This window comes from Montipora capricornis, chromosome 9, assembly GCF_036669925.1.
Source record: "Montipora capricornis isolate CH-2021 chromosome 9, ASM3666992v2, whole genome shotgun sequence".
NCBI classification, from domain to species: Eukaryota; Metazoa; Cnidaria; class Anthozoa; order Scleractinia; family Acroporidae; genus Montipora; species Montipora capricornis.
Window position 1 is genome coordinate 26,661,329 of NC_090891.1, and position 27,500 is coordinate 26,688,828.

Sequence of the window (27,500 nt, forward strand, 5' to 3'; positions counted from 1 at the left end):
ATGCTATTCACTGAATGAAGAACGAAGGACTAGGATAAGAATGAGCATATTAGAAGCAAGCAAAGAATTAAAAGACATTTTTTACAGAACTCACCTACCATGAGATGCAAGATCTCGATAGAGCTGAAGATTGCTAATTGAGAAAAAGAGCAGAGGTTTGTGGAGACTGTAATAATTAGGATCTACTGTAACATACTTGAGCTAAAAGAGACTTTTGGCAAAAGTTAAGAAATCATCCAAGCAGACGCAAAAAGAATGTTTGTTTAAAGACTGTCTTCATTTTATGTTTGAGAAGTTGTCGAAAAACCTTGCCAGTCACATAAAAAGTGGACGGTACTTGAAAACCCGCAAATGCAAACGGAAGTATTGTTTGTCAAGAGAACGAAAAGAGATTTCTATGTTTGCCGTGTTAAAAAAGTGTAACAAAGTGTTGGGTGGGGTAATCACTGGACTTGAGACAAGTCTCAAAGGGTATGATATCTGCTGCGAGGCCACAGAAGCTGCTACAGCAAGATAATTAACACTTGTTGTGAAAGACTGAACTCACAAGAGATCAAAGAAAGAAAGGAAATGTACAGAAACAAACAAGTCCAACAATTACATAACGGTGGCATTGGCCATAAAAGTGCATCGAGAACAATGATATCATTTGCATTTTATCTCATAGAAAAAAAGCCCGGGAGCTTAATCAATACATTACTTAATGTTGTTCCCTTATTGTCAGCCCAAAAATACTGTATTTACTTGATTAAACGCTACAGCATTTATTAATTTTTAAGCGTGTCCGATGTGGCATTTATTCAAGGGCGGCGTTTATTTCAAATTCATAATTCTTAGATCAATGACAACAACGATGGTACATCATTAAATTTTCAATGTCTCGCTTTTTTCCTGAGATAAAATCATAATTGCCTGGTTTGTGATCAACGTTCAGAGAATTTAACATGTTCTTGTTTTTTTCTGGACTTCTGATTGGGTACGGTGTTTATTTGAGGGAGGCTTTTATTGGTGCTTTGACATTTAAAAGTTGGCTTGTTACTTTACTTGCTCCAAAAAATTTAAACACTAATTCACATGTGGCAAATGATCGTAAACATGAATCATTTATCATTTGGAAATCTGAGGTCCCTACCAAGTGGAAAAGGAATTGCATCACTAGCGCACTCCACAGAGCCAAACGCATCTCTACCGATTTTGACAAGGACATAAAAACTCTAGAAACTTCTTTCATCAATGCAGGTTATCCGAAACGTTTTATTTCGCATACAATCAACAACTTTCTAAACGACTCGCCCCCAAGATGACAACATCATTCTGAATTTTCTCTTCGAAGAACGAAAGAAAGTTTTCATCAAGCTCCCTTTTTGCGGTAAAAACGAAAAACTCGGTAAGACGTTTATTGAAAAACTCAACAAGTTCACTAACTTCAATTTCATTTTTATAATCCTGTGGCAAACAAGGCAAATCAAAACCCTCTTTAACAACAAAGACAAAAACACTCACAGATCCAAAGTTGTTTACAAAGGTGATTGAGAGATGCCAACCTATGGAGATCTAAAATCTGGAGATTTTTTCCATCCGGTCTCCCCACCCCTCCCCCCTCGATCAACCTACCCGCTCCCCCTCCCCTCCTCTCCCCCCCCCCTAAACGCACCCACCCATCCCCCAGCAGCTCCTTCAGAATACAAGAATATTCTGCCACCATTGTGAATTTGCGGGAAAACAGGGTACTTATGTCAAGAATTTTTATTGGTGAATCGGAGATCCAATCAAACATTCGGTTATATGGCTATGATAGCTAAAGGAAGTCATTTTGTTTAGTTCTATTAACGTGAGTTTGAAACTCAGAGATGAAGAAATGCATTAAGAAACAATGAAGCGAGTTTGAAAAAATCGATCTTTTTTAAACTTGGGGATGCAATTTGATTCTAGAATGGAGAAACGTCTGTGAAAGGTTCAGAGTCGTTTTTATCCGGGAGATTTAATGACCCGTACGGGAGACCGGAAGATTCGTTCCGTATCCGGGAGACTCCCGGATAATCCGGGAGAGTTGGCATGTATGTGATTGTTCTTGTGGCGTTGATTACATTGGCGAGACTGTACGAAACCTAGCAGTACGAATTGCGGAGCATTCAAATCATGCTCACACTTCTGAACCTGCAAAACACCTGTGGGAAAACCCATCACATGCTTTCACTTGGCGTGTTCTCTCCTCGGCACAGACTTTTCACAAGCGTAGGATCGTCGAGGAGCTAATGATCCAACAATTCCGCCCCAGTTTGAACAAAGAAGTCATTTCTTATGTCTCTAAACTTTTCCCTTTGGGAATTACATAAGATATAAATGTACGCGCGGACGGTCACCCATTTTAACCCTGATGATGGCAAACAGCCGAAAACGTTTGGTTTGAATATTTTAATTTTTTAACTTTTAGCCTTGTATATAGAATATATTTATAATTTAATTTATCAAGTCTTTAACTTCAAGTATTAGTCTAGAACTTCTATCGAAGTCTATCATAAAAATTAATAGACTTACACGTAGTTGCTACAATCACTCCCATGAGGTGGTGATAGCTAGGTGCTAAGTGAACTTAATTCCAGTGCTTGGGTATCAATCCGAAAATAAATCTGTTTGTTATACGACTTACCCAACAATAAGTCCCCAGAGGAAGATGGCAAACCCAAGCAGCATGGGCAGAATAAGAGAAGATGTAAGCAAACCTACAGAATATCATGAGAAATATGAAACAAAAGAATTAAGGACAAGACCACATACGGTGTACTCAATATAATTTACCATCCAGAGAATCATGACAAAGTCTTGTTCCATGTTTATGTAGACCTGCAGTATTTTGCATGAGCTCTGCTAGCTAAATTGAGAGAGGCAATATACATGTATCACACTCTCATGTGTTCAAGCATAATAGTCCCTAATAAGCAGCACCCAAGAGTTTTTCAGGTTTTCTGCACGAGTGTCACAAAAATTAGTATTGCATACATGAATTGTATAAAAAAGTCTTATTTCAATAATGATCATGATTATACTTTTTTTACAAACTTGTCAATGTCACCAGGTTCAATGGTAAAGTACTAATAACAATGAATACCATTATTCAACTCACCAAGCCAACCAAAGTAAAGCGCAATTTTTTCTCCAAAATAATTTCTTATCTTCCACAGTGGTTGATATCTGAAATATTTCAGCCAAGTGTCTTGCAGGGCCTTGCGAGGATCTGCAATATCCTGGCCATGAAGGAAACTGCTGTCATCTCCAGCATCAGCAAGAGGGAATTCCGAATCATACACAGAACGCTCATGAAGGATAAAAGCATCTGTATAGGCACCTTCTAGAAGCATGTATCCAAGACCTACATGTAAATAGAACAACATCATTCATGACAATTTAATTTACCAATAAATATACTACAAAGGTATAAATGAAAGAAAGAGACTGCAAATAAATAATTTATTATGAAACAATTTTCTTGGTCAAAAATCATCAAAGTTAAAGCGATAACTATCATGTGTTTGAACGAAGTTGTAGTTATCTTAAAAAATCCAGGCATGAATAAGATTTAAATCCATGACCAACTACTTGTCAGAGCTCCTGAATTATGGCTTATTTGTTGGTGAAACTTGATCTTTCTATTTTGGAGCTGCGATGTGAAGAAAAGCTTTCACAGCTTTTAATTTTCTATGCGAGATATTTAGAGTTTGTTTTCCAAAGAAATCATGAACATCTCGTAATCAAATGCATTTTCATTTTTGTCAAAAAAAATACCTGGTGCAAGAACTTTCCTCTGAGAAGGGGGGTGGATGCTTTCCCGAGTATGGGTGCTTATACGTGATAAATAGTCCATTTTACAGTTGTGTGCTTAGTTAACTGGCCTATGGATGAAAGTGAGGCTGGAGTTGACCTTGTTTTGATAGAAACCTCCAAGCTTTTCTTACGTAAATTTTTACTAATTAGCATGACAACAACATCATTAACATAAGAAACGGCAGGAAGTCTGTATCATAACAAGGTCAACACCAGCCTCTCTTTCATTTAAAGGCCAGGTAACTAAGCACACAACTGTAAAGAGGTCTATTAAGGTAATGTCAAATGCTGCAACTGTGTTGTGATCATTGTACTGTGCACTGCTATGAGCGATCTGGGAGGCTCAGCTAGTCAATTCCAAATAATAAAAGTTCTTTCCACCTCCCATAAGAAGTGAAAGTGTGATGGAGAATGCACAAAAGCTGTGTATTGGAACTGAAGAATATGAAGTTTTTTTCTGTGTGAAAGATTGGTGCAGTTAATTGACCAGACTAAGCACTGTAACATAGAAAACAAAAGAATGCTTAGACAAAGGGAGTTTTACCTTGAGCATTCTGGCCAAGTTGTTTGCTTTCCTTGTCTCTTACATCTACATCGGTTAGGATATGGTGAACCTATAAGATGACAAACAAGGAATTAAGAATTGGAGATACAAATGTATCAATATTATTTGGCTTTAATCTTGGAATACAGTACTATTAAAATAGTCTTTCAGCTACTGACCACTTATTTTCTTGTGGGTAGAAGTACTCATGGCATCTTTACTGATTTATGTACGAGTACATCTGGTCAATCATTGTGTAATTAACAAAATAATACAGTAGATTCCATGTTGCCGTGCATTTGTTCAGTAATAGATCACAGATGATGTCAAAATGTGGTAAGAACAAACAAAAAAGTGGCACATGAGGCGATAGCCTAGTGTGTCACTGAATCAGATGTTCTTACCACATTTTGACGTCATCTGTGATCTAGTACTGAACAGATGCATGGCAACAGGGAATCTATTTGTTTTATATAATACAGAATTAAACTTTATTCCCAAAAAAGCAGATGGTGAAGTCAATTGTGCGTCTGTCCTCCAATAGATCATAGGCAAGAGCCAACAAAATGCGAGAATAACTGGGGTTATTAATTAAATTAAAATACACACTGTGCAGTTATGATATTAAAATAATACTCAGTTTAATCCAAAATGGCTGCCATTTTTCATATTCTTTTGTTTGATTGCAAATTGACCCTTTTGGCCTTGTTCTAGGTTAAATTAATATTAATTCTTTTGAATTTTACGTTTGAAGGTGAGGCCCAATGGGCCAGCTAAAAAGTTTTACAGCGAAAACATATTAAAATTGCAACCATTTTGGAAATTATATGTAATGTGTATGTTAAATCTTACCCCATCAAATTTATAAAAAATTGCAACAATCATAATTAATTTTCAAGACCTTGAAAATAGTCCAATATTATAATTATCAATAATAATTTATTATTAATTCAGTGCTTTTTAACTTAAGATGCACAGATACCATACCATGTAAAAGCGGCAGGTACAAAACACAGGTCACAGGTCATTGTTTTATCAATGTAGAAAGTATCTTAAACATTCATAAAAGCTAACCTTAGGCCTAATTAGGGCAAAAGAAAAGTTTTTTGGCTTAAGGCTAGCTTTTATGAATGTTTAGGATACTTTCTGTATTGGTAAAACAATGCCCTGTGACCTGTGTTTTGTACCTGCCGCATGTAAAAGTCACTGACAGGCTGCCACCATCTTTTACTTTCCAATAAAACAAACTTGAACACAGTTAGTGTAGAGCTCTCGACAATATTGCTGTTTCTTTACATATCAAATTGATATCTCAATTCGTCACACAAACAAAATTTGTAATGGTACACATCGTCAAGATATGATTTACTCACCAATAAAGACCTTAGTGCAGGCCTGAAGAATGTATCAGGATCATTAATTCCCTCATATATTTGGGACTTTGAAACACAGAATGGAGCACTCACAAAATCAACTGCAAAAGAATTTTAACAAAATTATTCTAAGTACAGAGGTTCAAAGAATTTTCCTAATCATGATCGTCACTTTTCTTTAATAGAGCTAATCGCCTAACTCAATGTTTTACCCAATTCAAATCTCCGGGGATCAAGATTGTTTGTGTATTGTATTTGCATAATAATGTAGCATTCATATTTAAATGATATGGAAATACCTGGAACAAAATGTTCTATTCCCAAAGGGTTTGAATTAGGTATAACATTGAGTTACCTGATTAAGGTCTATTGTCATTAACTTTATTCAGTCAACAATGGACTGCTTTTGTATTTACCCTTGGTTTATGTCACTCAATACCAGGGCCAGGGGATACCAGAGCCATCCCTGGTATAAAAAATTCTAAAAAAAATTCTAAAACAAATCAAAAATTAAAAATTAAAAAAAAATTATTAGAAAAAAAATTTTTTAAAAAAAAATTATAAACAATTAAAAATAATTAAAAACCCATAAAACATAAAAAAAGAAAACTAACAGAAGGAAAACAAAACAAAATGAGCAAAGCATTAAGACAAACAGATTTAAGGCCAGAATATACATAAGGCTGGGATAATTTAATATGTATTAAGTTATATATGTATCAAGTAAGAAATAGGAAGTAAAACATCTGTCACTTTACGGTTGATCCACGTTTGTTTTTTTCTTATCTCCCCGAGAATGCTGAAAGTACCATTTGCAAGCTTTAAGTTTCCAAATTTTTCTGGCAGAGAATTCCCCACAACCTGGGGAGCATTCTCTGGCGCTTGCTTGTTAGCCCCCCAACACAAAATACACTCCGCCATCCCTGACTACGGAGATGACCTTTGATGGTTTTTGATGGGATGATTGTTGTCTTTGAGAAGAATCATTCACTACTGTGTAAAATGGTACATAAGAATTGGTAAATTATTTTTTATTATGATTATATCTCACAGCAATATATTGTTAACTGATTTCAATTGAATATTAAAAGTGAAATTAATTTCCCTGGCATCACTGCACTGTGAAGAAAAGTCAGTGGTCATTTTGCAGAGGCCTCCACGGTGACCAATTACAGCTCCTTGTCAATATGCTCAGGTGAACTTGGGAGGCAAGCCATTTCCAAGTTCACTTGGAATTAAGTTCAACAGTTAAGTCTTTCCTGCATTCAATGAGTTTTTAGCTACACCTACACTGAACACTAGCAATGACTATAAATTTTTCCTCAGGTACCAAAACAGGGATACAAAATTAATAAATAATAATTATTGATACTAACATCACATTATTTTTATTAATAATAACAATAATAATTTTTATTAATGAATTATATAACTGCTCACAGTACATGTATATTACACACCAAAATTAAAACTACCGGTAGAAACCAATGTAAATAAAAAAGTTTGGATGTGGTTTCATAAAGAGGATTATGATTGGTTATTTCACAGAAATGTGCTGAGAAAGTTGCGGTCAATACCTTCATCATCCGTTTTAAAATGTTCCCAGAACTGATTCCACCAACTGCTTTTAGAGCTGTCTCCCACGACATACTGAAAACAAAGCAATAATAGACTATTTTACAGTTGTGTGCTTAGTGTACCTGGCCTACAAATGAAAGTGAGGCTAGGGTTGACCTTTTTCTGATAGAAACTCACAAGGTCAATTATAGCCTCGCTTTCACTCAAAAGACAGGTAACTTAACACATAACTGTAAAAGGGTCTATTTTCTGAGAGAGAGAGAGGGAAACACTGAATAGATCCAATAAGAGTGGTTGCTGGTGATTCTGATAAACTCTTGGGGTCTGAAGGACCTTCAATGTATTTATCAGTTCCCCAGCAACTTTATTTATTAATTATTATTTGTTTTCTTAAATTTTGTTTATCTACTTATTTATTTCATTAAAAAAAATTTAGAACCAATTAAGGAAGAAATTTTCCTTACTTGCAGTTTGGAAGATCCTAATGAATTACCGGTACTTAGAATAATAATTTAAGATGGTTTCATCAACACGAGACCAAGTAAGTAAATGAAACTTTAATTACCTCACAAAAACTTCAACCTGTTAATCCAGCCAGAGTCAAACATTTAACAGTATACCATGAAAAAAAGCTTATGGCATTTTAATTTGCAAACTGGATGTTCGCAAAATGACTCTTTTGGGAAATAACTGGTTAGTCTGTTCAAACTATTCTAAAATACGGTACTTGCCTTGATGATAAATCTTTGGGAAGTGTACATGTAGTTGTTGCTCGGTAACCAAAGGTTCAAATCCTTGGATGTCATTGGATTGTCATTAGTATCGTCACTGTGATTATTGGTCTTGTTGCTGTTATTGTTTGATGTTATTGTGTTACAGTGTGGTACATAGAGAATATTACATGGCCGTGCCGAGATACGAAATTTCTCTTCTAGTGTTGAAAAAGAGAAATTTTTTATCTTCAAGCGGCCATGTAATATTATATTTATTATAAAAAAACCAATGAATTGAAATACTTAATAATTTCATGAAAGACATTGAAAGGCGCGATTTTCATTGTGTAACCACAGCAACAGGGATCTTTTCACGAATGAAAATAACAATCTTCACCTGTGAAGATATCATGTTTTCACGCGAAAACTCACTTGGTATTTCATTGGTTTTTATTTAGTAAATAGAGGATATTACATGGCCGCGCAGAGATACGAAATTTCTCTTCGAGTGTTGAAGAATATTTCTCGAGTGAGCGCAGCAAACAGGTGAAATATTTTTCAACACGAGAAGAGACATTTCGTGTCATGTAATATCCTCTATATCTTCCTGTACAGCCCCTGAGAAATAGACTAAGGGTGGATGCAGGGACTCTCAGACATCCTGCATTAGTACACTGCAAGTACTATTCTCTAAAATAGAAAACAAGACCGCTCACCCCTGCTAAAGGCATTTCTAATGATACTTTCTCCGCTTCCTCACAAAGTCTTTCAAATGAACAGTGTAATACCACAAAAGTCTTTTCTGCAGTGTACATCCGATCTAGCCTAAAACCTAGTTCGTGAAGTTCAGCTTCATATTTCTTTCGCAGTTTTTCATGAAGATTGCAGTTGTCGCCAGTTTTGTGAACTAACACATAATCGTGGTGCAATACCCTGCTATTTTGGCCCTCGTTGGATTTTGTGATCGCAAGATGTAACGCCAGCTTTCTGAGGTCCGTCTCGTCGCGGTTTATTGGCGGTGCATGAGTATCCAACTCTTCATGAATGTGAACTAACTTTTCGCGGCTCCCAATGTTTTCAAGAGGCGTCAGATTTGTAGGTTGTTCTCCGCAGCTGTAACTGGAAACTTGTCTTAAGTATCCATCCGCTTTTTCCTCTGTGAATGAAGAAGATCTCGATCTTCTTACCTTCTTCTTTTTCTTTTTTTCGTTACCAACAGCATTGCTACCTCCGTTTAAAATCTTAACTTTGTCGCTCGCATTCCGATCAGCTGTGTAATCTATGCTGTCCATTTCTTGTCATATCCTTTTACTAATCAAATAATATTTCTGGTTGGCAAAGTTAAAAAAAATAACCCTTTAGTCAAACTCGCTCTTGGTGCTTTCTCGAACCTTCCAAGATAAATGAACTACAAATTTGTAGTTACAGTGCTTGCATGAGAGGCCAATCTGTCAATCCTCTGTAAGAGTGTTGGATTGGATAAACTAAAAGGAAGCCACCTCGATTGCATATTACTAGTATCGGACAAATCCAGAGTGATAAAGCGATGTGCCGTCAAGTTTCGTATATCAATCACTTCAGCGTGACGACCCCCCGACGACCCCTGTGGATATGTCTCCAGAGCGACGTCAAAACATCACTGAACACAGGCTCCCCAAGCTGAAAATACGAGGTGTATGCGACAGTTTGTGTATATAGAGAATTGTATGGGAAAATCACCGATCGTAAAAAGATTGTGTAAATAACTATCTCATTTGAAATAAAGTTTTCCTACCTCAAATGTGTGACGAACTTGTCTCTTTTGCCGAGTTTCGAGCCATTCTGAAGCCGTTTAGTGAAGTCATCCGGAAGGCCGTTACTGAAATTTTTATTGCAAAAGCTTTTTTAAGCGAACATAAAAAACTTCTCCCTTCTTAGAAATTTCGAACCTGTTCCTAGGGAATGACAAAAACACGTACTGTTACAGTTCCTCGTATTATCTTCGGAAAAGCTTCGTAGAACTTCGTGTTTGCGTGAAGGATTATTCTTGGCTTTTTGTTCACCCGCTGACCATAATACAATATGGCGTCAAAGGAAAGGCTTTGCAGTTCCTTGTCGAGAAGTGAAATTCAGCAAGAGGTTAGGAAACAAGGAGAAGTAATCAGACAGTTAAAACTTGAAGAACAAACAGATGAAGTCAAGAATAAGGTAAACCTTTAGTTACTTCTCAGTCAACCTTCCTCAGGGAAATCTCGATGCCGGGTTGTAAATACACGTGGTCTCCACTGGTGGACAGTACATGTAATTTAATAGCCTTATTTCATCATCTTTAACGTTTCAGTTTTTAAGTTCGATGAAAGAAGAAATTAGTTAACGATCAGAAGCTTTGCTCTTCATTTGATACTTACCGGCTATGCTTTCTTTTCCTCATACTTCAAAAACTTATGCGCCGATCAACTCGAAACTTCAACATCCCCCCCCCCCCCCCTCCGGGCAAAGCCCGGGCATTTGAACTTTTGAAGATTGGATCGTTCAAATTCCCGCCCCCTCGGGCCAAAATGGTGTTCAAATGCCCTATGCTATCGTCGGAGTTGTCTGTCATACCCTACATAAGAACAATCGTCGTCGGCTCCTGCCGTCTTTAATTAATAAAGACGTTTTCAAGACCTTTTTTGAAAGCCGCTCACAAATTCTACATCTACATACATACATACATACTTAATTGACCCCTCCCCATAGGGGCTTTTCAGGGCCAATGAAACACAATCAACGAAACAACAGAACACAACAACTACAACTGTTAAGAATCCCAACTGGTCGGAGGCAAACCAGTTGGCTATTTACAAGTGCAGCTGGGAAGTTGAACCAGGGACTACCCGGAACAAATTCAACGAGTGGTCAGAGCGGGTCTTGAACCCGGGATCTCCGGATCTCAAGGCAAGCGCCCTAACCACTGGGCCACACTGCCTCCTCCTTCTTTTAAACTCTTCCATCTTGTCCAAACATCAAGAGGTTAGGAAACAAGCTGTTAGCGACTTCGGCGCCCGAAAAAAAATCATTTGAAATCTGACACTTCCTGTTCAATTTCCCCACCCCACGCAGACAAAGGTCAAATTCCCCACTCCCTGGGCACAGAAGATAGTAAAATACCGGGGGGAGGGGGATGTTGAACTTTCAATTTGATCGGCGCATTAAATGAAAATAACAACAATATTGCACAATATTATTATTTTTTATTTAAGTTTTGGTAAACACGAAGCTTGAACTTGTTTTGCCAAACAAGCCAGTACTACATAGGATGTGACATTTTATTGCTTCATAGCATTGTAGAATAAATGCTACAGTTTGGTCACTAGCCACATCTTTCATTGTAATAACTCTAATTTACTTTCTGTAGCTATTAATTTAATGATTCAATAGAACCTGACTTTCATAATGTTTTATCGCTACGCCTCTCTTGTAAATAGTTTGAAATAAAATGAGCCACAAACCATGATTATTTTGGGGGGTTGGGGTCTTCAGAGATTTCAATAAGAGCCAGCGGCTGGCAAAATTCGCCAAAATTTTTGGTCACAACAGATGAAATACATTTCACACAGTTGTATACGTAGAATGCAAAGGAGCCTTATAGGGGCTATGTCACACTATTTTATCGTCTGTTCAAAACCCAATATGTGTCGTGTCGTCAACTGAATATCCAAAAAATTTTAAAGTATTCATGTACTCTCTCTCAATTAATTAAAAAATTCCAAAATTTAATGATATTAGTGTTCTGTTCAAGTACCCTAATTTGTGCTGCAGAATGCAGGAAATACACTCTAAGAGGCCAAAATTTCAAAATTATCCTAGGGGAGGATGCCCCTGGGACCCCCCCCTACGAGCTTGTGCCTTCAGCCCTCGAAAAGCACACCTCTGGGGTGTGCTGTTCGTTCCCTGCCTACGCTTCAGGTTTTTCCGCCTACAGCTGTACTCAAATTCTTATTGAAAACCCTGGGTCTTACCAGTGGGATTAAGTGCTAAGAGAATGGGAATGATACGGGTACTTCACATGATGTGCACAATGAATAATACAATGAAAGTACTGCTTTTTATTAAAAAAGTGTAGCTGAAATATTTCCATACTTGAACCCATTGTTAACCCGCATTAATGTCTCTGTTTCATATGTTTATGTGCTGGCTAACTACTAGATATGAGGAAACATTGACTCCAGTTGGTGTTAATGGGGGAGCACTGCCTTGCGTTAGGTTAGCCTGTGAGACTTCCGGCGATTGTGTGACAAAGGAACCTCGCTTATGTCCCCAGCATTATGAGCTGAATGCAATGCAGCAGCTAACAAGCTCAGGGAAAGTCACTGCACAGGAAAGACCCAAGTTTATTGAAATGCTTATAACAAGGCCCCAACCTCGACTCCAAAGGGAGGGAGGGAGGGGGGGAATTTGTAAACTATTCAATTAATTATGGTGATCTCTAATTGCGCTGAACAACAGAACATGCATGTAAAAAGTCTCTGCATACGAGCCAGAAGGCTCATCAGACTTGGCACTGTGAGATTAAAGTGTCTTGCCTAAGAACACAACACAATGTCCCTGGCCAGGACCCGAACCCGGACCACCCTCGCTCCGGAGTCGAGCACACTAACCAGAAGGCCACCATGCCTCCCACTAAGGATTTATTCATTACATGCATATAAGTGACCTCTAAATACTTTTCTTTGCTTTTATACAATGTAGCTAAACAACATTAATGTCTGCCGGCGTAGCTAGTTGGAAAAGCTGTTCTACAAGCGAACTTACATGTAGTGTTAAACATGTCAACTCTCAGCCCTGAATAGAGCTTTGAAAGAAGCGCCAATGCTGGGATCGTACTAGTCTCCTAGCAACAACAAAGCCATGAAGTTTGAAGCTAGCATACAATAAATCCTTAGCGTTTACTGACCTTGGCAACTACATTGTAGACAGCACAATCACAGTATCAAAAACAGAGACGCCATGAAAGGGTTACAGATAATAGTGTCATGATCCATTTACTACATTTTTCTTGCATGACAGTAAAATTGCCTTTAATACAATGAACTACAGTATAAGGTACATTTAAGTCTAAATAGTTCTGTTATTTTAGAACCAAATGTCTCTACTGCATTACATCTTCCCTGCATTTTCTTTGCAAGGAAATGCAATATAACAAAGTAGCATCCAGCTGGATAAAGTTTCCCTTTAATTTTTCATTAATTTTATGAAACTAAAATGTGTACTGGTTACTTTTGGTTTCTGTTTCCAGACAATATGATGTCCTCTAAATTGTTAAGGAATGTTTTAAGTGTTCCCAAGTTGTTGAGGGTTGCTACACTGTCCTGTTCACACTGTCTGGAAAGCCAGGTCAGTGGCAGTGAGTAAATTTAGAAAAATTTAATGTTAAGAATTTAAAAGTGGAGGTGCATAAAGCTACCAGGCTACAGTGTATCTCACAGGCGCTGTTTCACTGGTGCTCCACTCTAATACTCCATAGCCATAATTAAGTGTTTGGTAAAGGTACATTTTGTAAAGTCTGCTACGAGCCTAGAAGGCCCATCAGGCCGGCTCTTATCTCCGGTTTCTGTAGCATGAAGCGACTAGGAGTATTTCCACTCCCCCCTGGATGGGATGCCAGTCTATCGCAGGGTTACCACCAGCATTAAATTCGCTGGTACCCATTTATACAGCTGGGTGGAGAGAGGCACCGTGAGAGTAAAGTGCCTTGCCCAAGAACACAACACAATGTCCCCAGTCAGGACTCTAACCCCGACCACTCGATCCGGAGTCGAGCACACTGACCATGAGGCCACCCTGCTTCCCTAAGTATTATTGTTTGGCCAGGCACATAATTTTCTTTGAGGTCGCTAAAATAATATTTTAGTTTTAAGCCACGTAAGACATTGTTATGGGTGTTAATTTTGTTTTTAAGATGCAGAATTATTTTTAGAAACAATAGGGTTGAAAGCATTTTTGCTTTCCTGTGGCAAAGTTTGTTTCTTTTTTTCCCAAGAACTTTTCTTAGTTTGTAGTTTAGCCAGGCCCTCTGGTAATATACGTAACTTAACATAACAATATTCCTTTTCTCTTTTGGATTTGCAAACATATTTGTAAAATAATGAATTTTACAAATATGACAGCAATAGGTACACTCTTCAGGTCACATGTACTGCAAACTGTTTTAATTTCAATACAGTTCAAATGTTACCATTAAATAATGCTCTTCGCATGATCCGAATAATAATGCAATTACCAGTCTGTAATTTCCATACAGACTAAAATACATGTACAGTATCAACCAACTTTATTACATGTACATACAATCATTAATCATTTCACAACTCAGTACAGTTCACCATGTTGAACACTTTCAGTTTGCACAATTTTCTACATAATCATAATTAATTTAATATAAAAGTTTGTTACATGTATAAAACACTTTTTCCAGTACCGTACCATGTATAAGCCGCACCTGTTTTCTCAAAATTCAAATAAAAAGAAGAAGTATAAGTGATCAAAGTCATAATCATGCTCACTAGTTTAGTATGTTGTGTATAATTACCACAGATTATGTATACATGTACATTGCAGTGTACATAACATTGAAGCAAAAGGTTTGAAAGAAGTTCTTTTTTGCCTTAAGTGACAGTTAACAACACCACTACCTTTAATTTTTCATGTTACCGTTAATGGTATGGAGATACCTTTATGATTGCTTTCAAAACCCCAGTTTAAAAAAAAAAAAAAGCCACACCCTTTACGTATGGTTTTCTACTTTATAATTAGTAATACGGTCATGCCTGAATTATCCAGACTTGCAGCAACCCAGGTAAAAAGTCTGGATAATTTAACAAAATGTGAATGTTAGTGACACCCAAACAAATAATGATAATTTATTATATTAGTCAGTTGATTGAAAGACAGATAGACAAATTTACGTGTAGTTTACATGTACACGTACATTGTGCGAGCACAAGTAATCTTTATGCAGAATTGAATTCAAACCAACAATGAGTTTTGTGAAGAAAATACACTAGTTTTGATTTGCATCAATATTTTCAATTGTTTTTTAAAGGATATATTAAGTCATTTCAACAGAATCTTAACAAAAACTAATGATGATAATTACTTGACGTAGTTAAACATTGGAGCCAGAGAAAAATTCCAGATATAATAATATTGAAAAGTCCAGACAGCAATGAAATTAATTACTGACGTCTGGGCATTCATGGTTTGACTGTATTACAGTTACTGTACTGTAGTTGTGTGACATGATTAACATAATATTGTGGGATTTACATGTATGTGTATACTTAAACATGAAGACACACTTTAAATCAAAAGGGGTCAGGCTTCACACTCTGTGCTTTTGTTCGAATTCATTCAGGCACAACTGATTCATTATCTAAGATGGTTATCAACAAACAGCAACACAAAGATGGAAGCCCTAAAAAATAATTATTACTAGCGTGAGAAAAAGGGACTGGTGATTAAAAAAAGAACAGCAGAGAACATTTTATGACATAAAAAAAGTACACGCTGCCATAAGGGTATTTTTTATTGCAGCACAAATTATTTGCCTAAGGCACTATGCCTTTTATAGTGTGTCCTCATATTCACTGGGGCTGTGTGTCACAGCGAATGCAGTTACATGTAATTTCGTGTAGTTTACTAGTTACTGATCCCTACTTCCTATGCAACTTAATGTTAATTAACCCTGAATTACGTTAAACAAGAGGGAACGGCCTGTTTCCATGGTAATGGTCCATACTTTAGAATTCCAACCGAAAAACAGCGAATCAGTGTGCTCCATTTAGCATGAGAATTGCTCGCCATATAATATTGTATACTGACTGCATACTGTACATGTATCTTGTATCTCGCCTTGACTTCCCTATAGTACAAAGACAAAAATGGCAAGTTTGTGACAAAAATAGTGATCTTTTTCCTGCTTTGTTGTTTACAGATAAAGGAAGAAACGGCAAAATTGATTGAACTTAAAAAGCAGCTTGGCGATGACCTTGGAAGCCAAAAGTTTGTTCTCAAAACACCCAAGGTGACTGGCAATGATCATGGATGATTCTTCTTTTTCTTCCAAATCTCCTTATGTGTATTACAGTGGTGTCCGTGGTAACTAGTAATTTCAGGATGTCGTTGCTAATGTTGTTTAGGACTTGAATTTTACATGGTCTGGACCAATTTTTCTTTCCCATTTACACAAGTGAAAGTTAGGTTGGGCTCATGAAAAAAATGGCCCTATTGGCCCTGTTATCAGCAAACTGTAACTTACACTGCCGATTTTCAGAATCAGGACTAGATTCTTACCACAAAAAGGGGTCTGGACTCTTTTTTTTTTTTTTTTTCGGTTTTGGGGCCATAGCCGCCTATGATCCTAAAAGCAGAAATGTATGGTCTGTACCAACTTTTTAGTGGGTCCAGACCCATTTTTTGTGTACTGGTAGTGTAAATGTGTTTGCAGACTTCTGAACAAAAACTTGAATCCTCATCGTTTTTAAAGGTCTTTAAATTTTTTTTAGTTCATAGGCACTTTACTTAGTAAAACAGTTAATTGTGTTGTCAGCAGGCCATTCATTAATTAAAAAAAGTCATTAGTTTCTTAAGGCTACAGTAAGTTGCGGACATGCATTCCATTTTTATCCCGAAAGACAGCCTCGCGGAGCACCATATTTTATGCCATAGGAGGAACCCATGAGTTACTTTTCTGATGGTAATCATGGCTAGCGGTATCGCTCATGGGTGCATACGCACAACAGCAGCCACTAATTAACAAAAATAACGTGGGAGCTCTGCTTTTAGGCTTGGCTAAATCCACATGTACACTAAATTATTTATTTTTAAATCAAATTGTGACCAAAATAATTTCAGGCAATAAGTGCTTATATTCTGTGTCAAATGACCCTTTCATTTCTTGTAGGTATTTTTTAATTTGTGACACCCTTCAAAAATTAAGGAATAATTATGTATTGTGGAAAAAAGTCAATAGGACAGTTACTAAGGACTAGTTTTATTTACATGTATTCCACTCCTGATCGTCTTCTTTGAAGGGCACTCGTGACTATGAACCCAAGCAGATGGCTGTCAGGGAGAAAGCCTTTAAGACCATTGTCAAATGCTTTGAGAAACATGGCGCTGTGCAGATTGATACTCCAGTTTTTGAAATGAAGGTAAGTGGACCACAATTTAGGTCATTTTAAGGTTGCCTTTATCTTGCGTTAGAACGTAATATTAATTTAAGTCATAATCAAGATCCATAGCCATAATTATTCTTCAAAACTACAGCATTAAAAAGTGAAGTAAAGGCGAGTTTGTTTCGTTTTCAAAAAGCAAAAGCAGCACTAGCACGCATCATAACTAATGAAGAACTTTCGAATGAGTTCAGATTGGCTTAGAGTTGCTTTGTTGCTAAGTGAAATTTCATGCTCTGTTGGCTTGTTCGGGGTTGTATGCAAGCTACACAGTGTCACATGTACATGCAGGTATTCACAACAGAGAGTGAAGACCACATTGTTTTCCAAACAATTTGTAAATGTTTTGTTTCACGATTAAAATGCCGCTTTCTTAATTAATTTAATCAGTTTTTGTTCCTCATTAATATTCATACTCTCAATTATCTGGACCCTTGAATATCGGGCCTATTTTGTCTAGTCCCAACGAGTCCAGATAATCGAGGTTCAACTATACCCAGAACTTCTAAGTCTGATTTGACTTCACTGTTTTTCCCTGTGAGGTCATCAGCATAAACTTATTTTACAATAAGATAAGACTTAAGTGGTCTTGTGCTTTTTTTTGCCAGATGTTTGTGGGTTCATGGTAAGTCATTACCCACACAATTTGGTAAACATCTGGTTCACCACAAGACCACAGATTAACCTTGGGTTTCCCGGGGGACAAGCTCCTTCGCCAAGCTAGATCTAGTTATCTTGTTTGGTTTCTGGTTTGTAACATTTTTAAAAGCGTCTTTCGAGAAATGCTTTTGGTAAGATTGATGTCAAACTAATTTATTTAAAAGATTTAACTGATTAGAGTGTAATGAAGTGCTTGTTTTCCTACCCTCTTAATTTAAGCCATTTCTATGAGCAATCATAAATACATATAGTTTACCAGGGGCCAAATATCTTTCGAAAGTTCCAAATCATTTCGGTATTTCTGGGACAGGATAAATCTCTTTGTACAATTTCTTCTAACCAAGGTAGTTTTGATGCAAGAAACGTTGCAATAACTGTGGTAAACTGTATGTATTTCTTGTGGGTCTTTTTAATATGTACATGTAGATCATGGTTTACAAAATAATACTAATTATTATTGGCTTTTTGGGCATGGAAAGTTAAGTACTAGACTTTTGGAAAACAGGCTACAGAACCTTAAGATGTTAGTAACCTTAGCGAGTGTCCAAAACTGCATCCCTGTAAATAAAGGCACTGTAAGTGTTATGTACATTTAGGTAATGAAAGTAGACTGTGTGTTTTCTACTTGAAAGTGTATTTAACAGTTTCTTATTATAATGGTTTCTGGACATACATACCCGGTACATGTACATGTGCAGGACCCCGGGGGGGGGGGGTATTTTAGGAATTTCTGGGTGGGGATGTGCCGCTGGGACCCTGGAACCCTTAGCCTATACCAGAGCTAGTTCAGCTGAATTTTGCTACCCTATACTAGAGTAAACTCCCACCGATTTCCGTCTAAATACCGATACTTGAGAGTTAATAATATCCAGAAGTTTCTCATGATAGCCATTTATTGACACTGTTGAGGCTGAGTTGCGCAAATTTAAACTTTGCCGACTCGACTTTTTAATATTTTTGAGCGGGAATTTCTGGTTTCCTTAGTCTTGATAAAATCTTCAAGCGACTGGTCAGTTTCGTGAAAAATGATACCCTATTCTAGACCCAAACGCTCTGATTTATATACCCTATGCTAGAGTAAACTGCTTGAAAACCATACCCTTCACAGCGGCACATACCTATATAGCCCATATATGGCAGTACCCCCCGGGTGCAGGACAAAGGTGGGGAAATAAGATTCTAGTATCTGAGTCAACACAACCTGTCTGTTGACCACTGTACTACAACTACAATGATTTTACAATTTATATTAGCGGTAAGAAAGGCTTATGATTTAACCATCAAATCGAACATAATAAGAATGATATAGTGCACCTTATAGCAAACTCTTCTACTAGTTCTATATAAAAGTAAATGGAACTAAACTTCTTTGGGAAAATCTCTGGTTACTAAGGGGAATTCCAAATAGCAGGTCTTTGCTGCTGTAAATTTAAATTCACTCATATTTTGTTTGTTGTTAGGAAACACTGACTGGGAAATATGGTGAAGATTCCAAACTTATCTATGATCTTGCTGATCAAGGGGGGGAGTTGTTATCTCTAAGGTACGACTTGACAGTATCCTTGAAAATTATTTCATTGTAAATGAATCTACATTTACAGTGTTTCAAACTGGCTTCTATTGATTTCAAACAATAATTATTATTATTTTTGACGGGGGCACAAAGTTTGGAATGAACAGAGGGGGTTTTCTCAGTCTTTTATCCCAGGGGTTTTCAGTCTTTTATCCCATAGGGAATACTCCATTAACTTAGAACCTGGTTTTTGAAATGGAAGGAGTTTGGGTTTTTGTGGAAAAAAAATGATCACACACAAAGTGTACATGTGACAGTTTTGTATAATATCGATAATTTCTCAACAGTGCATGTTTTAACTTCTGCCATAAAGTATCCCAGTTTTTGCTGCCAAAAATTAAAGCTGCGGTAAGTTTTGACAAAATAAACCAGGACTTGCCACTGATTACAGTGTCATCTTAGGGATTTCCTTACTGGATTTTTCCCTTTTTTTTCTTTTTTTCTTTTGTGTGCAAAAGTGTGACTGGAATTACCTACCAGAAATTCATACATGATTGTACTTCCAAGGTGCCATTTTTGAGATTTTTGACTAAACAGTATTACCGGTATCTCTTTTTTAAATGTTGTGTTGTGGGTCTGTACAATTTGTCTGCCAGCTCATTGTACATGTAAGCCCATATGTACCGGGGAGGGGGTGGAGACTCCCATATAAAAGGGACAGGGCTGCTCATCGTACCTCTTAGGGTGTTCTGTCTCAAAAGGTCCACAGCGGGAGCTTTAGCAGTACCTCTTAGGGTATTGAGCCAAAAAATTATGACAGGAGACGTTTGACAATTAACTAATTTTTAGTTTTGTGTAATCAAAACCCATAATTTGGTACCTCTTAGGAGTGAAAAAAAATTCATGCCACACCCAGAAGACAGCATCTTGGTACCTCTTAGGGGTTCTTTTAAGAATTTCCGACAAGCATCCCCACCCCCAGATATTTACATACAGTATTCATGCATTCCTTGACAGTGTTTCTTCAGGTTCCATTTGCAAGACATGTAGCCATGAACAAGGTCGATAAAATAAAAAGATATCACATCGCCAAGGTTTATAGACGTGACAATCCAGCTATGACAAGAGGGAGGTACAGAGAATTTTACCAGTGTGTAAGTAGTAATCACTGTAAAATTTTGTAAAGCTCCGAAGAATGATCACATCCACATAAAATTCTGAATCATTTTTTTAATAACCATTTCTAGGATGTTGACATCGCTGGCCAGTTTGATCCCATGATTCCAGACGCTGAGTGTGTAAAAATTGTATCTGAAATACTGACGGATTTAAAGCTTGGAGATTTTACTGTAAAGGTACTGTAAGTTAAAAAAAAAATGTTTTTTCTATGCATGTAAATGTCGACCATATGAATTATTGTTTTGTTTTTAATGCTCATGAGCCTTTGTAACCTCCCCGCTATGGGCAAATTTCAAAAGAATGTATAAACCAGCATGAAGCTAATAAGTTAATTATTAAAGTAAATATAAAATATCAAAGGCGTAATAAAGTGGCTACCATTAGTGAACCTGGTCTGTTGCTATACAACAGTCAAAGGGGAATCCATTTGAGCCAAGATTCTGGATTGAATTTCTGAAAATCACAGTCATGGATGAAACCATTTTGACGATAGTCCTTGTCAAACAAATTTGATCCTAGTCAATCTTCCCCCTCAATATTGTTCTGTAGCAGTTTCTTTCAAGACAAGTGAAAAGGCACGTTCGTGTAGGGAATGTAAATGTAGTGCAAACCCCCACCCCCCCCCCTCCCCCCTCCGTAGATCCGCCCTTGTAAATCTTGCTTTTAAGCTGTTGTCCATACAATGCTGTCAACAAGAACCTTCAGTCAGTGAGACCTATTAGAAATGTGATTTGGAGGCTCATTATATTATTTTGCCCGCAGGTTAATCACAGGCAGCTTTTGGATGGCATGTTTGCTGTCTGTGGAGTACCTGAGGAGAAATTTCGATCCATTTGCTCTGCAGTGGATAAACTTGACAAAGTAGGTGGTGTAATGAGCTGGGCTCAGTTGCTCAGTTTGTGCCAGTCGTTGTAAAAGGCTGGATGATTTTATCTGACAATTTCAATCTGTGCTAAAATAGGGAATCAGTTGCTTGTAATCTCACAATCTGATTGGCTTATTAGCCGTTGTCGGTAGGAGTCTCGACAACGCTGCTCACGTCAATTTGTCACGAAATGTAATAGCCAATCAAGAACGCTCATTTTGGGAAATAAACCAATCATATTGCGAGAAAGTTATAGACAACGCTTTCTCTTTCTTTGGGTCATGATTTTGGTCATGCTCTAAAATAAACACTTTCTTTGACGTTGAATATTGTCAGTGGTAAAAAACAAATCGAAAGTGGTTCAGTGTTATCTGTTTTCTTATCGACAGCGATATTCGTCATCACAGTTGTCAAAATTTGTTGTGGACTCACTCGGCTGTGCTTCGTGAGTCCACAACACTTTGACCACTGTGATGACGAATGTCGTTGTCGATAAGAGTTCAGACAACGCTGAACCACTTTCGCTTTGTTAATTATTAATTGTCTAGTCTTCTACTAACGCTGGAGCACTAATTGGGGACACTGTAAACTGAAATCAACAAAATAACCCCAGACGTGTTGGTGAAATCATTAGAGACCTTTAGATCAACGTTTACGGCTAACCGCAAACTGTGGTTTGAGGTTTGCAGTTTGGCGTTAGAAGTTGTGATAGTTCGTGCATTTAGTTTCAAGTAAACAAGTATGGACCTCCATATTGAATTTCCTCGATGCTCAGTGGTGATGTTCCAGTCAATGAGAAAAATAAAACCAGTGCTCTTTTGATTCTTTAGTTCACATGAAATGAAAGATGAAAAGTTGCTTTCTATATTTGTCCCGTTCATACGTTGGATAACGTAACTTCCACGCCATGAAGAGCTGACGTAAATGACTTACGTGAAAACCTTCCTTCCGCCGTTGAAAACGTCAAAACTTAGCTTCGAACGTGACGGCAAGCGCTAGTCACGTGACTTCTAGCAGTTTGAGGCTAGCCGTAAACGTGGATCTAAAGGTCTCTAATACCCGTCAGTTTCAATCTGTGCAAAGATTTCAGTATTTGCTCGCACTTTAAGGACGGTGCCTACTAATTCAAAGGTATTTTTTCGCGGTTTGTTGAATATGCGGGAAAAGCAGATCTTAACAAGTGTTATTGAAATCCAAAAAGAAATTTGGGGGTAACCACGCATTTTTCGAAGATAACTAGTCAATAATATTTGTAAAAAGCTTTAAAATACATGTACAAAGCAATGTATGGCGCTCTTTTCCAAACTGAAGGTTAATTATATCTGAAAAATGCATGGTTACCCCCAATTTTCTTTTTGGATACCAAGAGCACTTGCTAAGTTCTGTTTTTTCCGCATAGTTTTGAACCTCGAAAAAATATCCCTGTGTTAAAAAGCGTCACCCGTAGGAAACCCGAGTATCTCGAGATGCGCAAAACGTATGCGCAATAACAATATAACAATAGTAGACACCGTCCTTAAGGCCCGCTTTAACGGTTTCAACATTTGCTTCAACATGCATTCAACACTTTATTGAGCCAAATCTTCGGTGCGTTTGAACAGGTCGCCCAACAATAATAGGGAGCTTAAGAGCAACGACAACGCGGCAACGGCAACGGCAAAAACGAGAGAGAACGTCATGTTAAAATATAAATTTGCGTTGTTTTAATCGCTTCGTGACTATTTCAACGTTTTTAATATGACAAGGGTGTGGTATTTCCTCAAAGATGACACCAGTCACAATGGTACTCCATTTTAGGAGAGAAAATGAAAATTTATCCTCAAGTGCTGACGTTCTTCATAAAACCAAAAACTTGGCTATTTCACGTTGTTGTTTTGCTGACGACGGCAACAAAATGGACAAAAGTGAAAAACGCACGTGCAGGGCGTGCAAAGCTATTGTTTTTACGCATTAAATATGCAAATTCGTGACGTTCTCGTTGCCGTCGCCGTTGTCGTTGCTTAAGCTCCCTATTTTTACTCCTGGTTAGACAGGTCACCTATACCTTGGGGGTATTACGGAGTTTAAGAGCTACGACGCGACGGTAACGAAAACGTCATTAAAATTGCAAGTTCAGATTTATTAATCTTTTCGTCATTATGTCGGTTTGTCTAACTTTTAAAGACTAGCGCAACTGTCCAGGAACTGAATTAGGAGGTGCGGTGTTGAAGCTCCGACAGAAAAATTCAAATTCGCTGCCTTGTGTTCACGTTCTCCGTAAAACTTGAGAGCGTAGGTTTGCCGGAAACGTGACAGAAATGTACAAAAATGCACGTGCAGAGCGTGCAAAGCTATTATTTTTGCTCATTAAATATTCCAAATTTGTGACGTTTTCGTTGCCGCCGTGTGGTAGATCTTAAACTCCCTATTTACATGAGGTCGGGACAAACTGAGACCAATATGAACTTGTTCCGGTATGAAATTTTTGTAGCCGTTTACATGAAAACGGGACGAAATGCTAGGTGCCTGAGTTCTAGACGAAATGGTATCTTTTTCCATTAAATATAATTGTCGCTGGCCCAAAAGCATACAATCTTAAAACTTCTGGACCTGGTCTGAGATTTGTTGATGTCATTTGCATGTGAACGGTACGAACTCAGACCGGGAGCGTTTACCATTTGTCAACAAAAATCGAAAATTCCGCTTGGAAACTCAAATGGTACAGCTCATTCCACCGGAAAGTTTCTGGAAAAGATGGAAATCCTCAGAGGTATTCCTCTTTTCCCGTTCCAACCGAAATGATCGGAAAAATCCTGCACCATTTGTAAACTCCCACTCGACCCGGTGCACTTCGGCCTCTTTTCCCTCCATTCGACGCTGCAGATGCAGCCGTCATTTTTATTTTTTATTGTTTTCTTCTAGCCGAGAGAGTCTCGGTCTTGGCGAAAAGCCACACCGGAAAAATCCTGTACCATTACGAGCATTCCATTCCAACCGGATTTTCCGTGCAAATGGTAAACGCCCCGGGTACGAGAGTTTCTCGTCTCGGTCCAACTGAATTCCAGCTGCCTTTATAGACCTTATTCATAAATGGCGGTCACATTTATAATTCTTTTGTCCACGTGCAAATTAGCCTACCAAGCCTCATTTTAGAGCAAGAATTCTTTTCAATTCACTGTATGGTATCGAGGCTTGGTAGGCTAATTTGCACTTCGACAAAAGAATTATAAATTGGCCGCCATTTATGAATAAGGTCTATTGGTTACTTAATTACACTGTCGTTGCCTAAAATAACCGTATATTCAATTACGTTCATGGTCCAGCTTCCTTGGGAAGATGTCAAAGCTGAAATGGTAGGGGAGAAAGGCTTGGAAGAAAGTATAGCAGACAAGATTGGAGAATATGTAAAGCTCAGGGGCGGAATGGATCTGGTTGAAAAGCTCACAGCCGACGAAGTTTTGATCAAGAACAAAAGTGCCAAAACTGCATTGGAAGACATTAAACTACTACTTAGCTACGTTGAACTATTTGGCATCAAGGATAAGGTTGGTGTTAAAATAGAAACAGTGAGTGACAGTTGAATTTGTTACTCTGAGGTAGAAACTGAGACTGAGGTTGACTAAGCAGCAGATACTCAATGTTTTTCCGCTTCTGATTGAAAAACGCTTAATATAATGGAAAAGGAGCTTCTGTGGCTGAAACAGTTAAGTTCCTTTTAATGGATAAGGACTGATTAAAGAGATATTTTTAATCGGGTAAAAGAATTCAATCTGACAATGAAGTGCCCAGAAACTTGAACGAGTGATACTGATCTTACTTTAAAAATAACGGTGGCCAAAAACACTTCCAACGAACTTCCAATTTACTATTTGCTTCTAAAAGATGATAGCTGACATTTTTGATTGCCCAAAATTGCAAAAAAAAAATTACCCTCACGAAAACGCGAAGTACTGGTTTTCAGTTAAAAAATCTATGGGTTTTTGGCAACGTAGATCCTAAAAATCTTAAACGGCTTGACTTTTCAGGACGAATGCGTAACAAAACCCCTCGTTAGTTAACCTTTCAATTGGAGCACAATAAATTCAACTTACCAAGCTAAGAAACATGAATATAATTTCTTGCTCACTGCGAATGTTATTACGGGCCATAGTTTTTGCAAAAGTTTGTACAATGCCCCTAAAGGGGAAACAAACTCTTGAACGCACGAAAACGATGTTGTTTGAGGCGTAAATGCACTTACATCAGCCATGCAATGAGATTCCAGAATTTCATTTTTTTGTTTTGTTAGGTATCATTTGACCTGAGTCTGGCCAGAGGTTTGGATTATTACACTGGAGTGATTTATGAAGCAATATTAACGGGGGAACAGCCAGATCTTGGAAAATCTCATAAAGGTAGGTGGTGTGTCATTCTGATGAAAGGAGATTATCTGGTGAAAGCTTCATCGCCGATCTGATGGCTCAGTCGGTTGAGCATCGGACTATTGCGCAGGAGATCGCGGGATCAAAAACTCCGGCCGGACCAACACTCAAGAGTCTTTAAATAACTGAGGAGAAAGTGCTGCCTTTGTAATGACACACTCTCTAGTCTCCCCGCGGGTAAGAACGATAAATCGTAGACCCCGTCTCACAACCCTTCAATGTTCACAACCAAGTGGGACGTAAAAGAACCCACACATTATTCCCAAAGAGTAGGGCATGGAGTTCCCGGTGTTGTGGTCTGTCCTTTGTGGTTTGCTGGGTCCTTAAGCAAGGACGCCGACGACGACAGCTACGAGAACGTCACATAACAATACATGTAGGTTTGTATTTTTTTGTAATTTGTTTTACCCACGGAATGCCTTGTGTCCATGCATTCCCGATCGAATTTGGCAGTGTTGGTTTTTCTGGAGAGAAGAAAACCGGATTACGCGGAGAAGACCTTTCGGAGCAAGGAGAGAACTAACAACAAACTCAACCCACATATGACGCCGGGACCGGGAATCGAACCCGGGCCACATTGATGGGAGGCGACTGCTCTCACCACTGTGCCACCCTTGCTCCCTCTGGAAACTAGGGTATAAGTTAAGTAGATTATAAGTAGGTTATTATGGCAAAATGACGCAGTCTCGTTAATGGCACCGACACCTTGCTGTTTATCATTTCGAGCATTCCTGGACATAACTGGTGTCATTTTGCAGATCCCCGAATTTAGTTTTTCTCTTTATCATTACAATTCTTTTGTGCCATCATGTCTCTTGCTGGACATATCTGAATGGCACCATCTTGAAAAATTCAACCCTCCAATCCGCGCTAAAATGCCTACAAATTCCAGCGCTTTGCTGACAACCGCAATCTCGTTTCTTTGTTATCGATTCATTCTTCACTGTTTAATTGCCGTTGTTTTTAGGTGAGCCCGTGGGCGTTGGATCAGTGGCAGGTGGTGGTCGCTATGACAACCTTGTTGGAATGTTTGCCAAGGGGCGAAAGGCAAGAATCTCTCGTTGGTTTTACCAATAAATGTACAGCTTACCACTGTAGTAGAGAGACTTCTGTGTGACCGTGAACAAGTGTTCGCAATTTGTTTCACGGAACAACATTAAGCAAATGTCTCTTATGGACGTCTGAAAACTTCAGGCGATGCCGGTGCAGCAAATTTCCCTTTCGTAAACGGTCGTTGCCATTTGAAACGGTCGTTGCCATTTCTCAGAACGGTCGTTGCCTTTTGAAACAGTCGATGCCATTTATAACGGTCGACTACACACTTCACTTCAAAGAAAATTAAAAGAAACAAACGAAGCGAAAATATTGACAAAAATTAAGACAAAAAAGGAAAAAAAAAACATTTATAAAAGAAAAACTGGAGGAAAAAAGGGTCCGAAAATTTCAAGACTCGAACTCGGGTTCTTAGCCCTCACCCTAAACAGAACCCTAACCCGAACCCTAACTCATATGACCAGCGAGACACAACTCCCAGTAACCGCAACCTTTTGAGTTCTTAGACCTAATGAGTATAATTCAGAGCTAAAAAAATGGCATCGACCGTTTCAAATGGCAGCGACCGTTCTGAGAAATGGCTACGACCGTTTACGAAAGGGAAAT

The 27,500-nt window shown here is 38.0% G+C and overlaps 2 protein-coding genes and 1 long non-coding RNA gene across 4 annotated transcripts in view; 1 reads left to right on the plus strand and 2 right to left on the minus strand.

Moving 5' to 3' along the window:
• Nucleotides 1-9,588, minus strand: part of LOC138015843 (anoctamin-7-like) — a 31,135-nt gene extending 21,547 nt beyond the window's left edge. The window contains exons 1-6 of the mRNA XM_068862964.1: nucleotides 8,747-9,588; nucleotides 7,317-7,389; nucleotides 5,740-5,840; nucleotides 4,367-4,436; nucleotides 3,125-3,370; nucleotides 2,651-2,723 (exon numbers count right to left, since the gene is read on the minus strand). Coding sequence (XP_068719065.1) covers nucleotides 2,651-2,723; nucleotides 3,125-3,370; nucleotides 4,367-4,436; nucleotides 5,740-5,840; nucleotides 7,317-7,389; nucleotides 8,747-9,322 — 1,139 coding nt within the window. The 5' untranslated portion in view covers nucleotides 9,323-9,588. The remainder of the gene's footprint in view (nucleotides 1-2,650; nucleotides 2,724-3,124; nucleotides 3,371-4,366; nucleotides 4,437-5,739; nucleotides 5,841-7,316; nucleotides 7,390-8,746) is intronic.
• Nucleotides 9,589-10,065: 477 nt separating this feature from the next.
• The window catches only part of LOC138015845 (histidine--tRNA ligase, cytoplasmic-like), a 22,969-nt gene continuing 5,534 nt past the window's right edge, over nucleotides 10,066-27,500 (plus strand). The window contains exons 1-11 of one of the 2 annotated variants that reach the window (XM_068862967.1): nucleotides 10,082-10,217; nucleotides 13,288-13,385; nucleotides 15,985-16,074; nucleotides 17,084-17,203; nucleotides 19,345-19,440; nucleotides 20,426-20,551; nucleotides 20,645-20,752; nucleotides 21,339-21,437; nucleotides 24,744-24,965; nucleotides 25,709-25,814; nucleotides 26,809-26,888. In XM_068862967.1, coding sequence (XP_068719068.1) covers nucleotides 13,293-13,385; nucleotides 15,985-16,074; nucleotides 17,084-17,203; nucleotides 19,345-19,440; nucleotides 20,426-20,551; nucleotides 20,645-20,752; nucleotides 21,339-21,437; nucleotides 24,744-24,965; nucleotides 25,709-25,814; nucleotides 26,809-26,888 — 1,140 coding nt within the window. In that variant the 5' untranslated portion in view covers nucleotides 10,082-10,217; nucleotides 13,288-13,292. Of the gene's footprint in view, nucleotides 10,218-13,287; nucleotides 13,386-15,984; nucleotides 16,075-17,083; nucleotides 17,204-19,344; nucleotides 19,441-20,425; nucleotides 20,552-20,644; nucleotides 20,753-21,338; nucleotides 21,438-24,743; nucleotides 24,966-25,708; nucleotides 25,815-26,808; nucleotides 26,889-27,500 lie in introns of both variants that reach the window. The other variant, XM_068862966.1, reaches the window with a different exon arrangement.
• Nucleotides 14,348-27,500, minus strand: part of LOC138015849 (uncharacterized) — a 77,089-nt gene continuing 63,936 nt past the window's right edge. Inside the window, exon 3 of the long non-coding RNA XR_011125651.1 lies at nucleotides 14,348-15,912. This is a non-coding gene — a long non-coding RNA (uncharacterized lncRNA). The remainder of the gene's footprint in view (nucleotides 15,913-27,500) is intronic.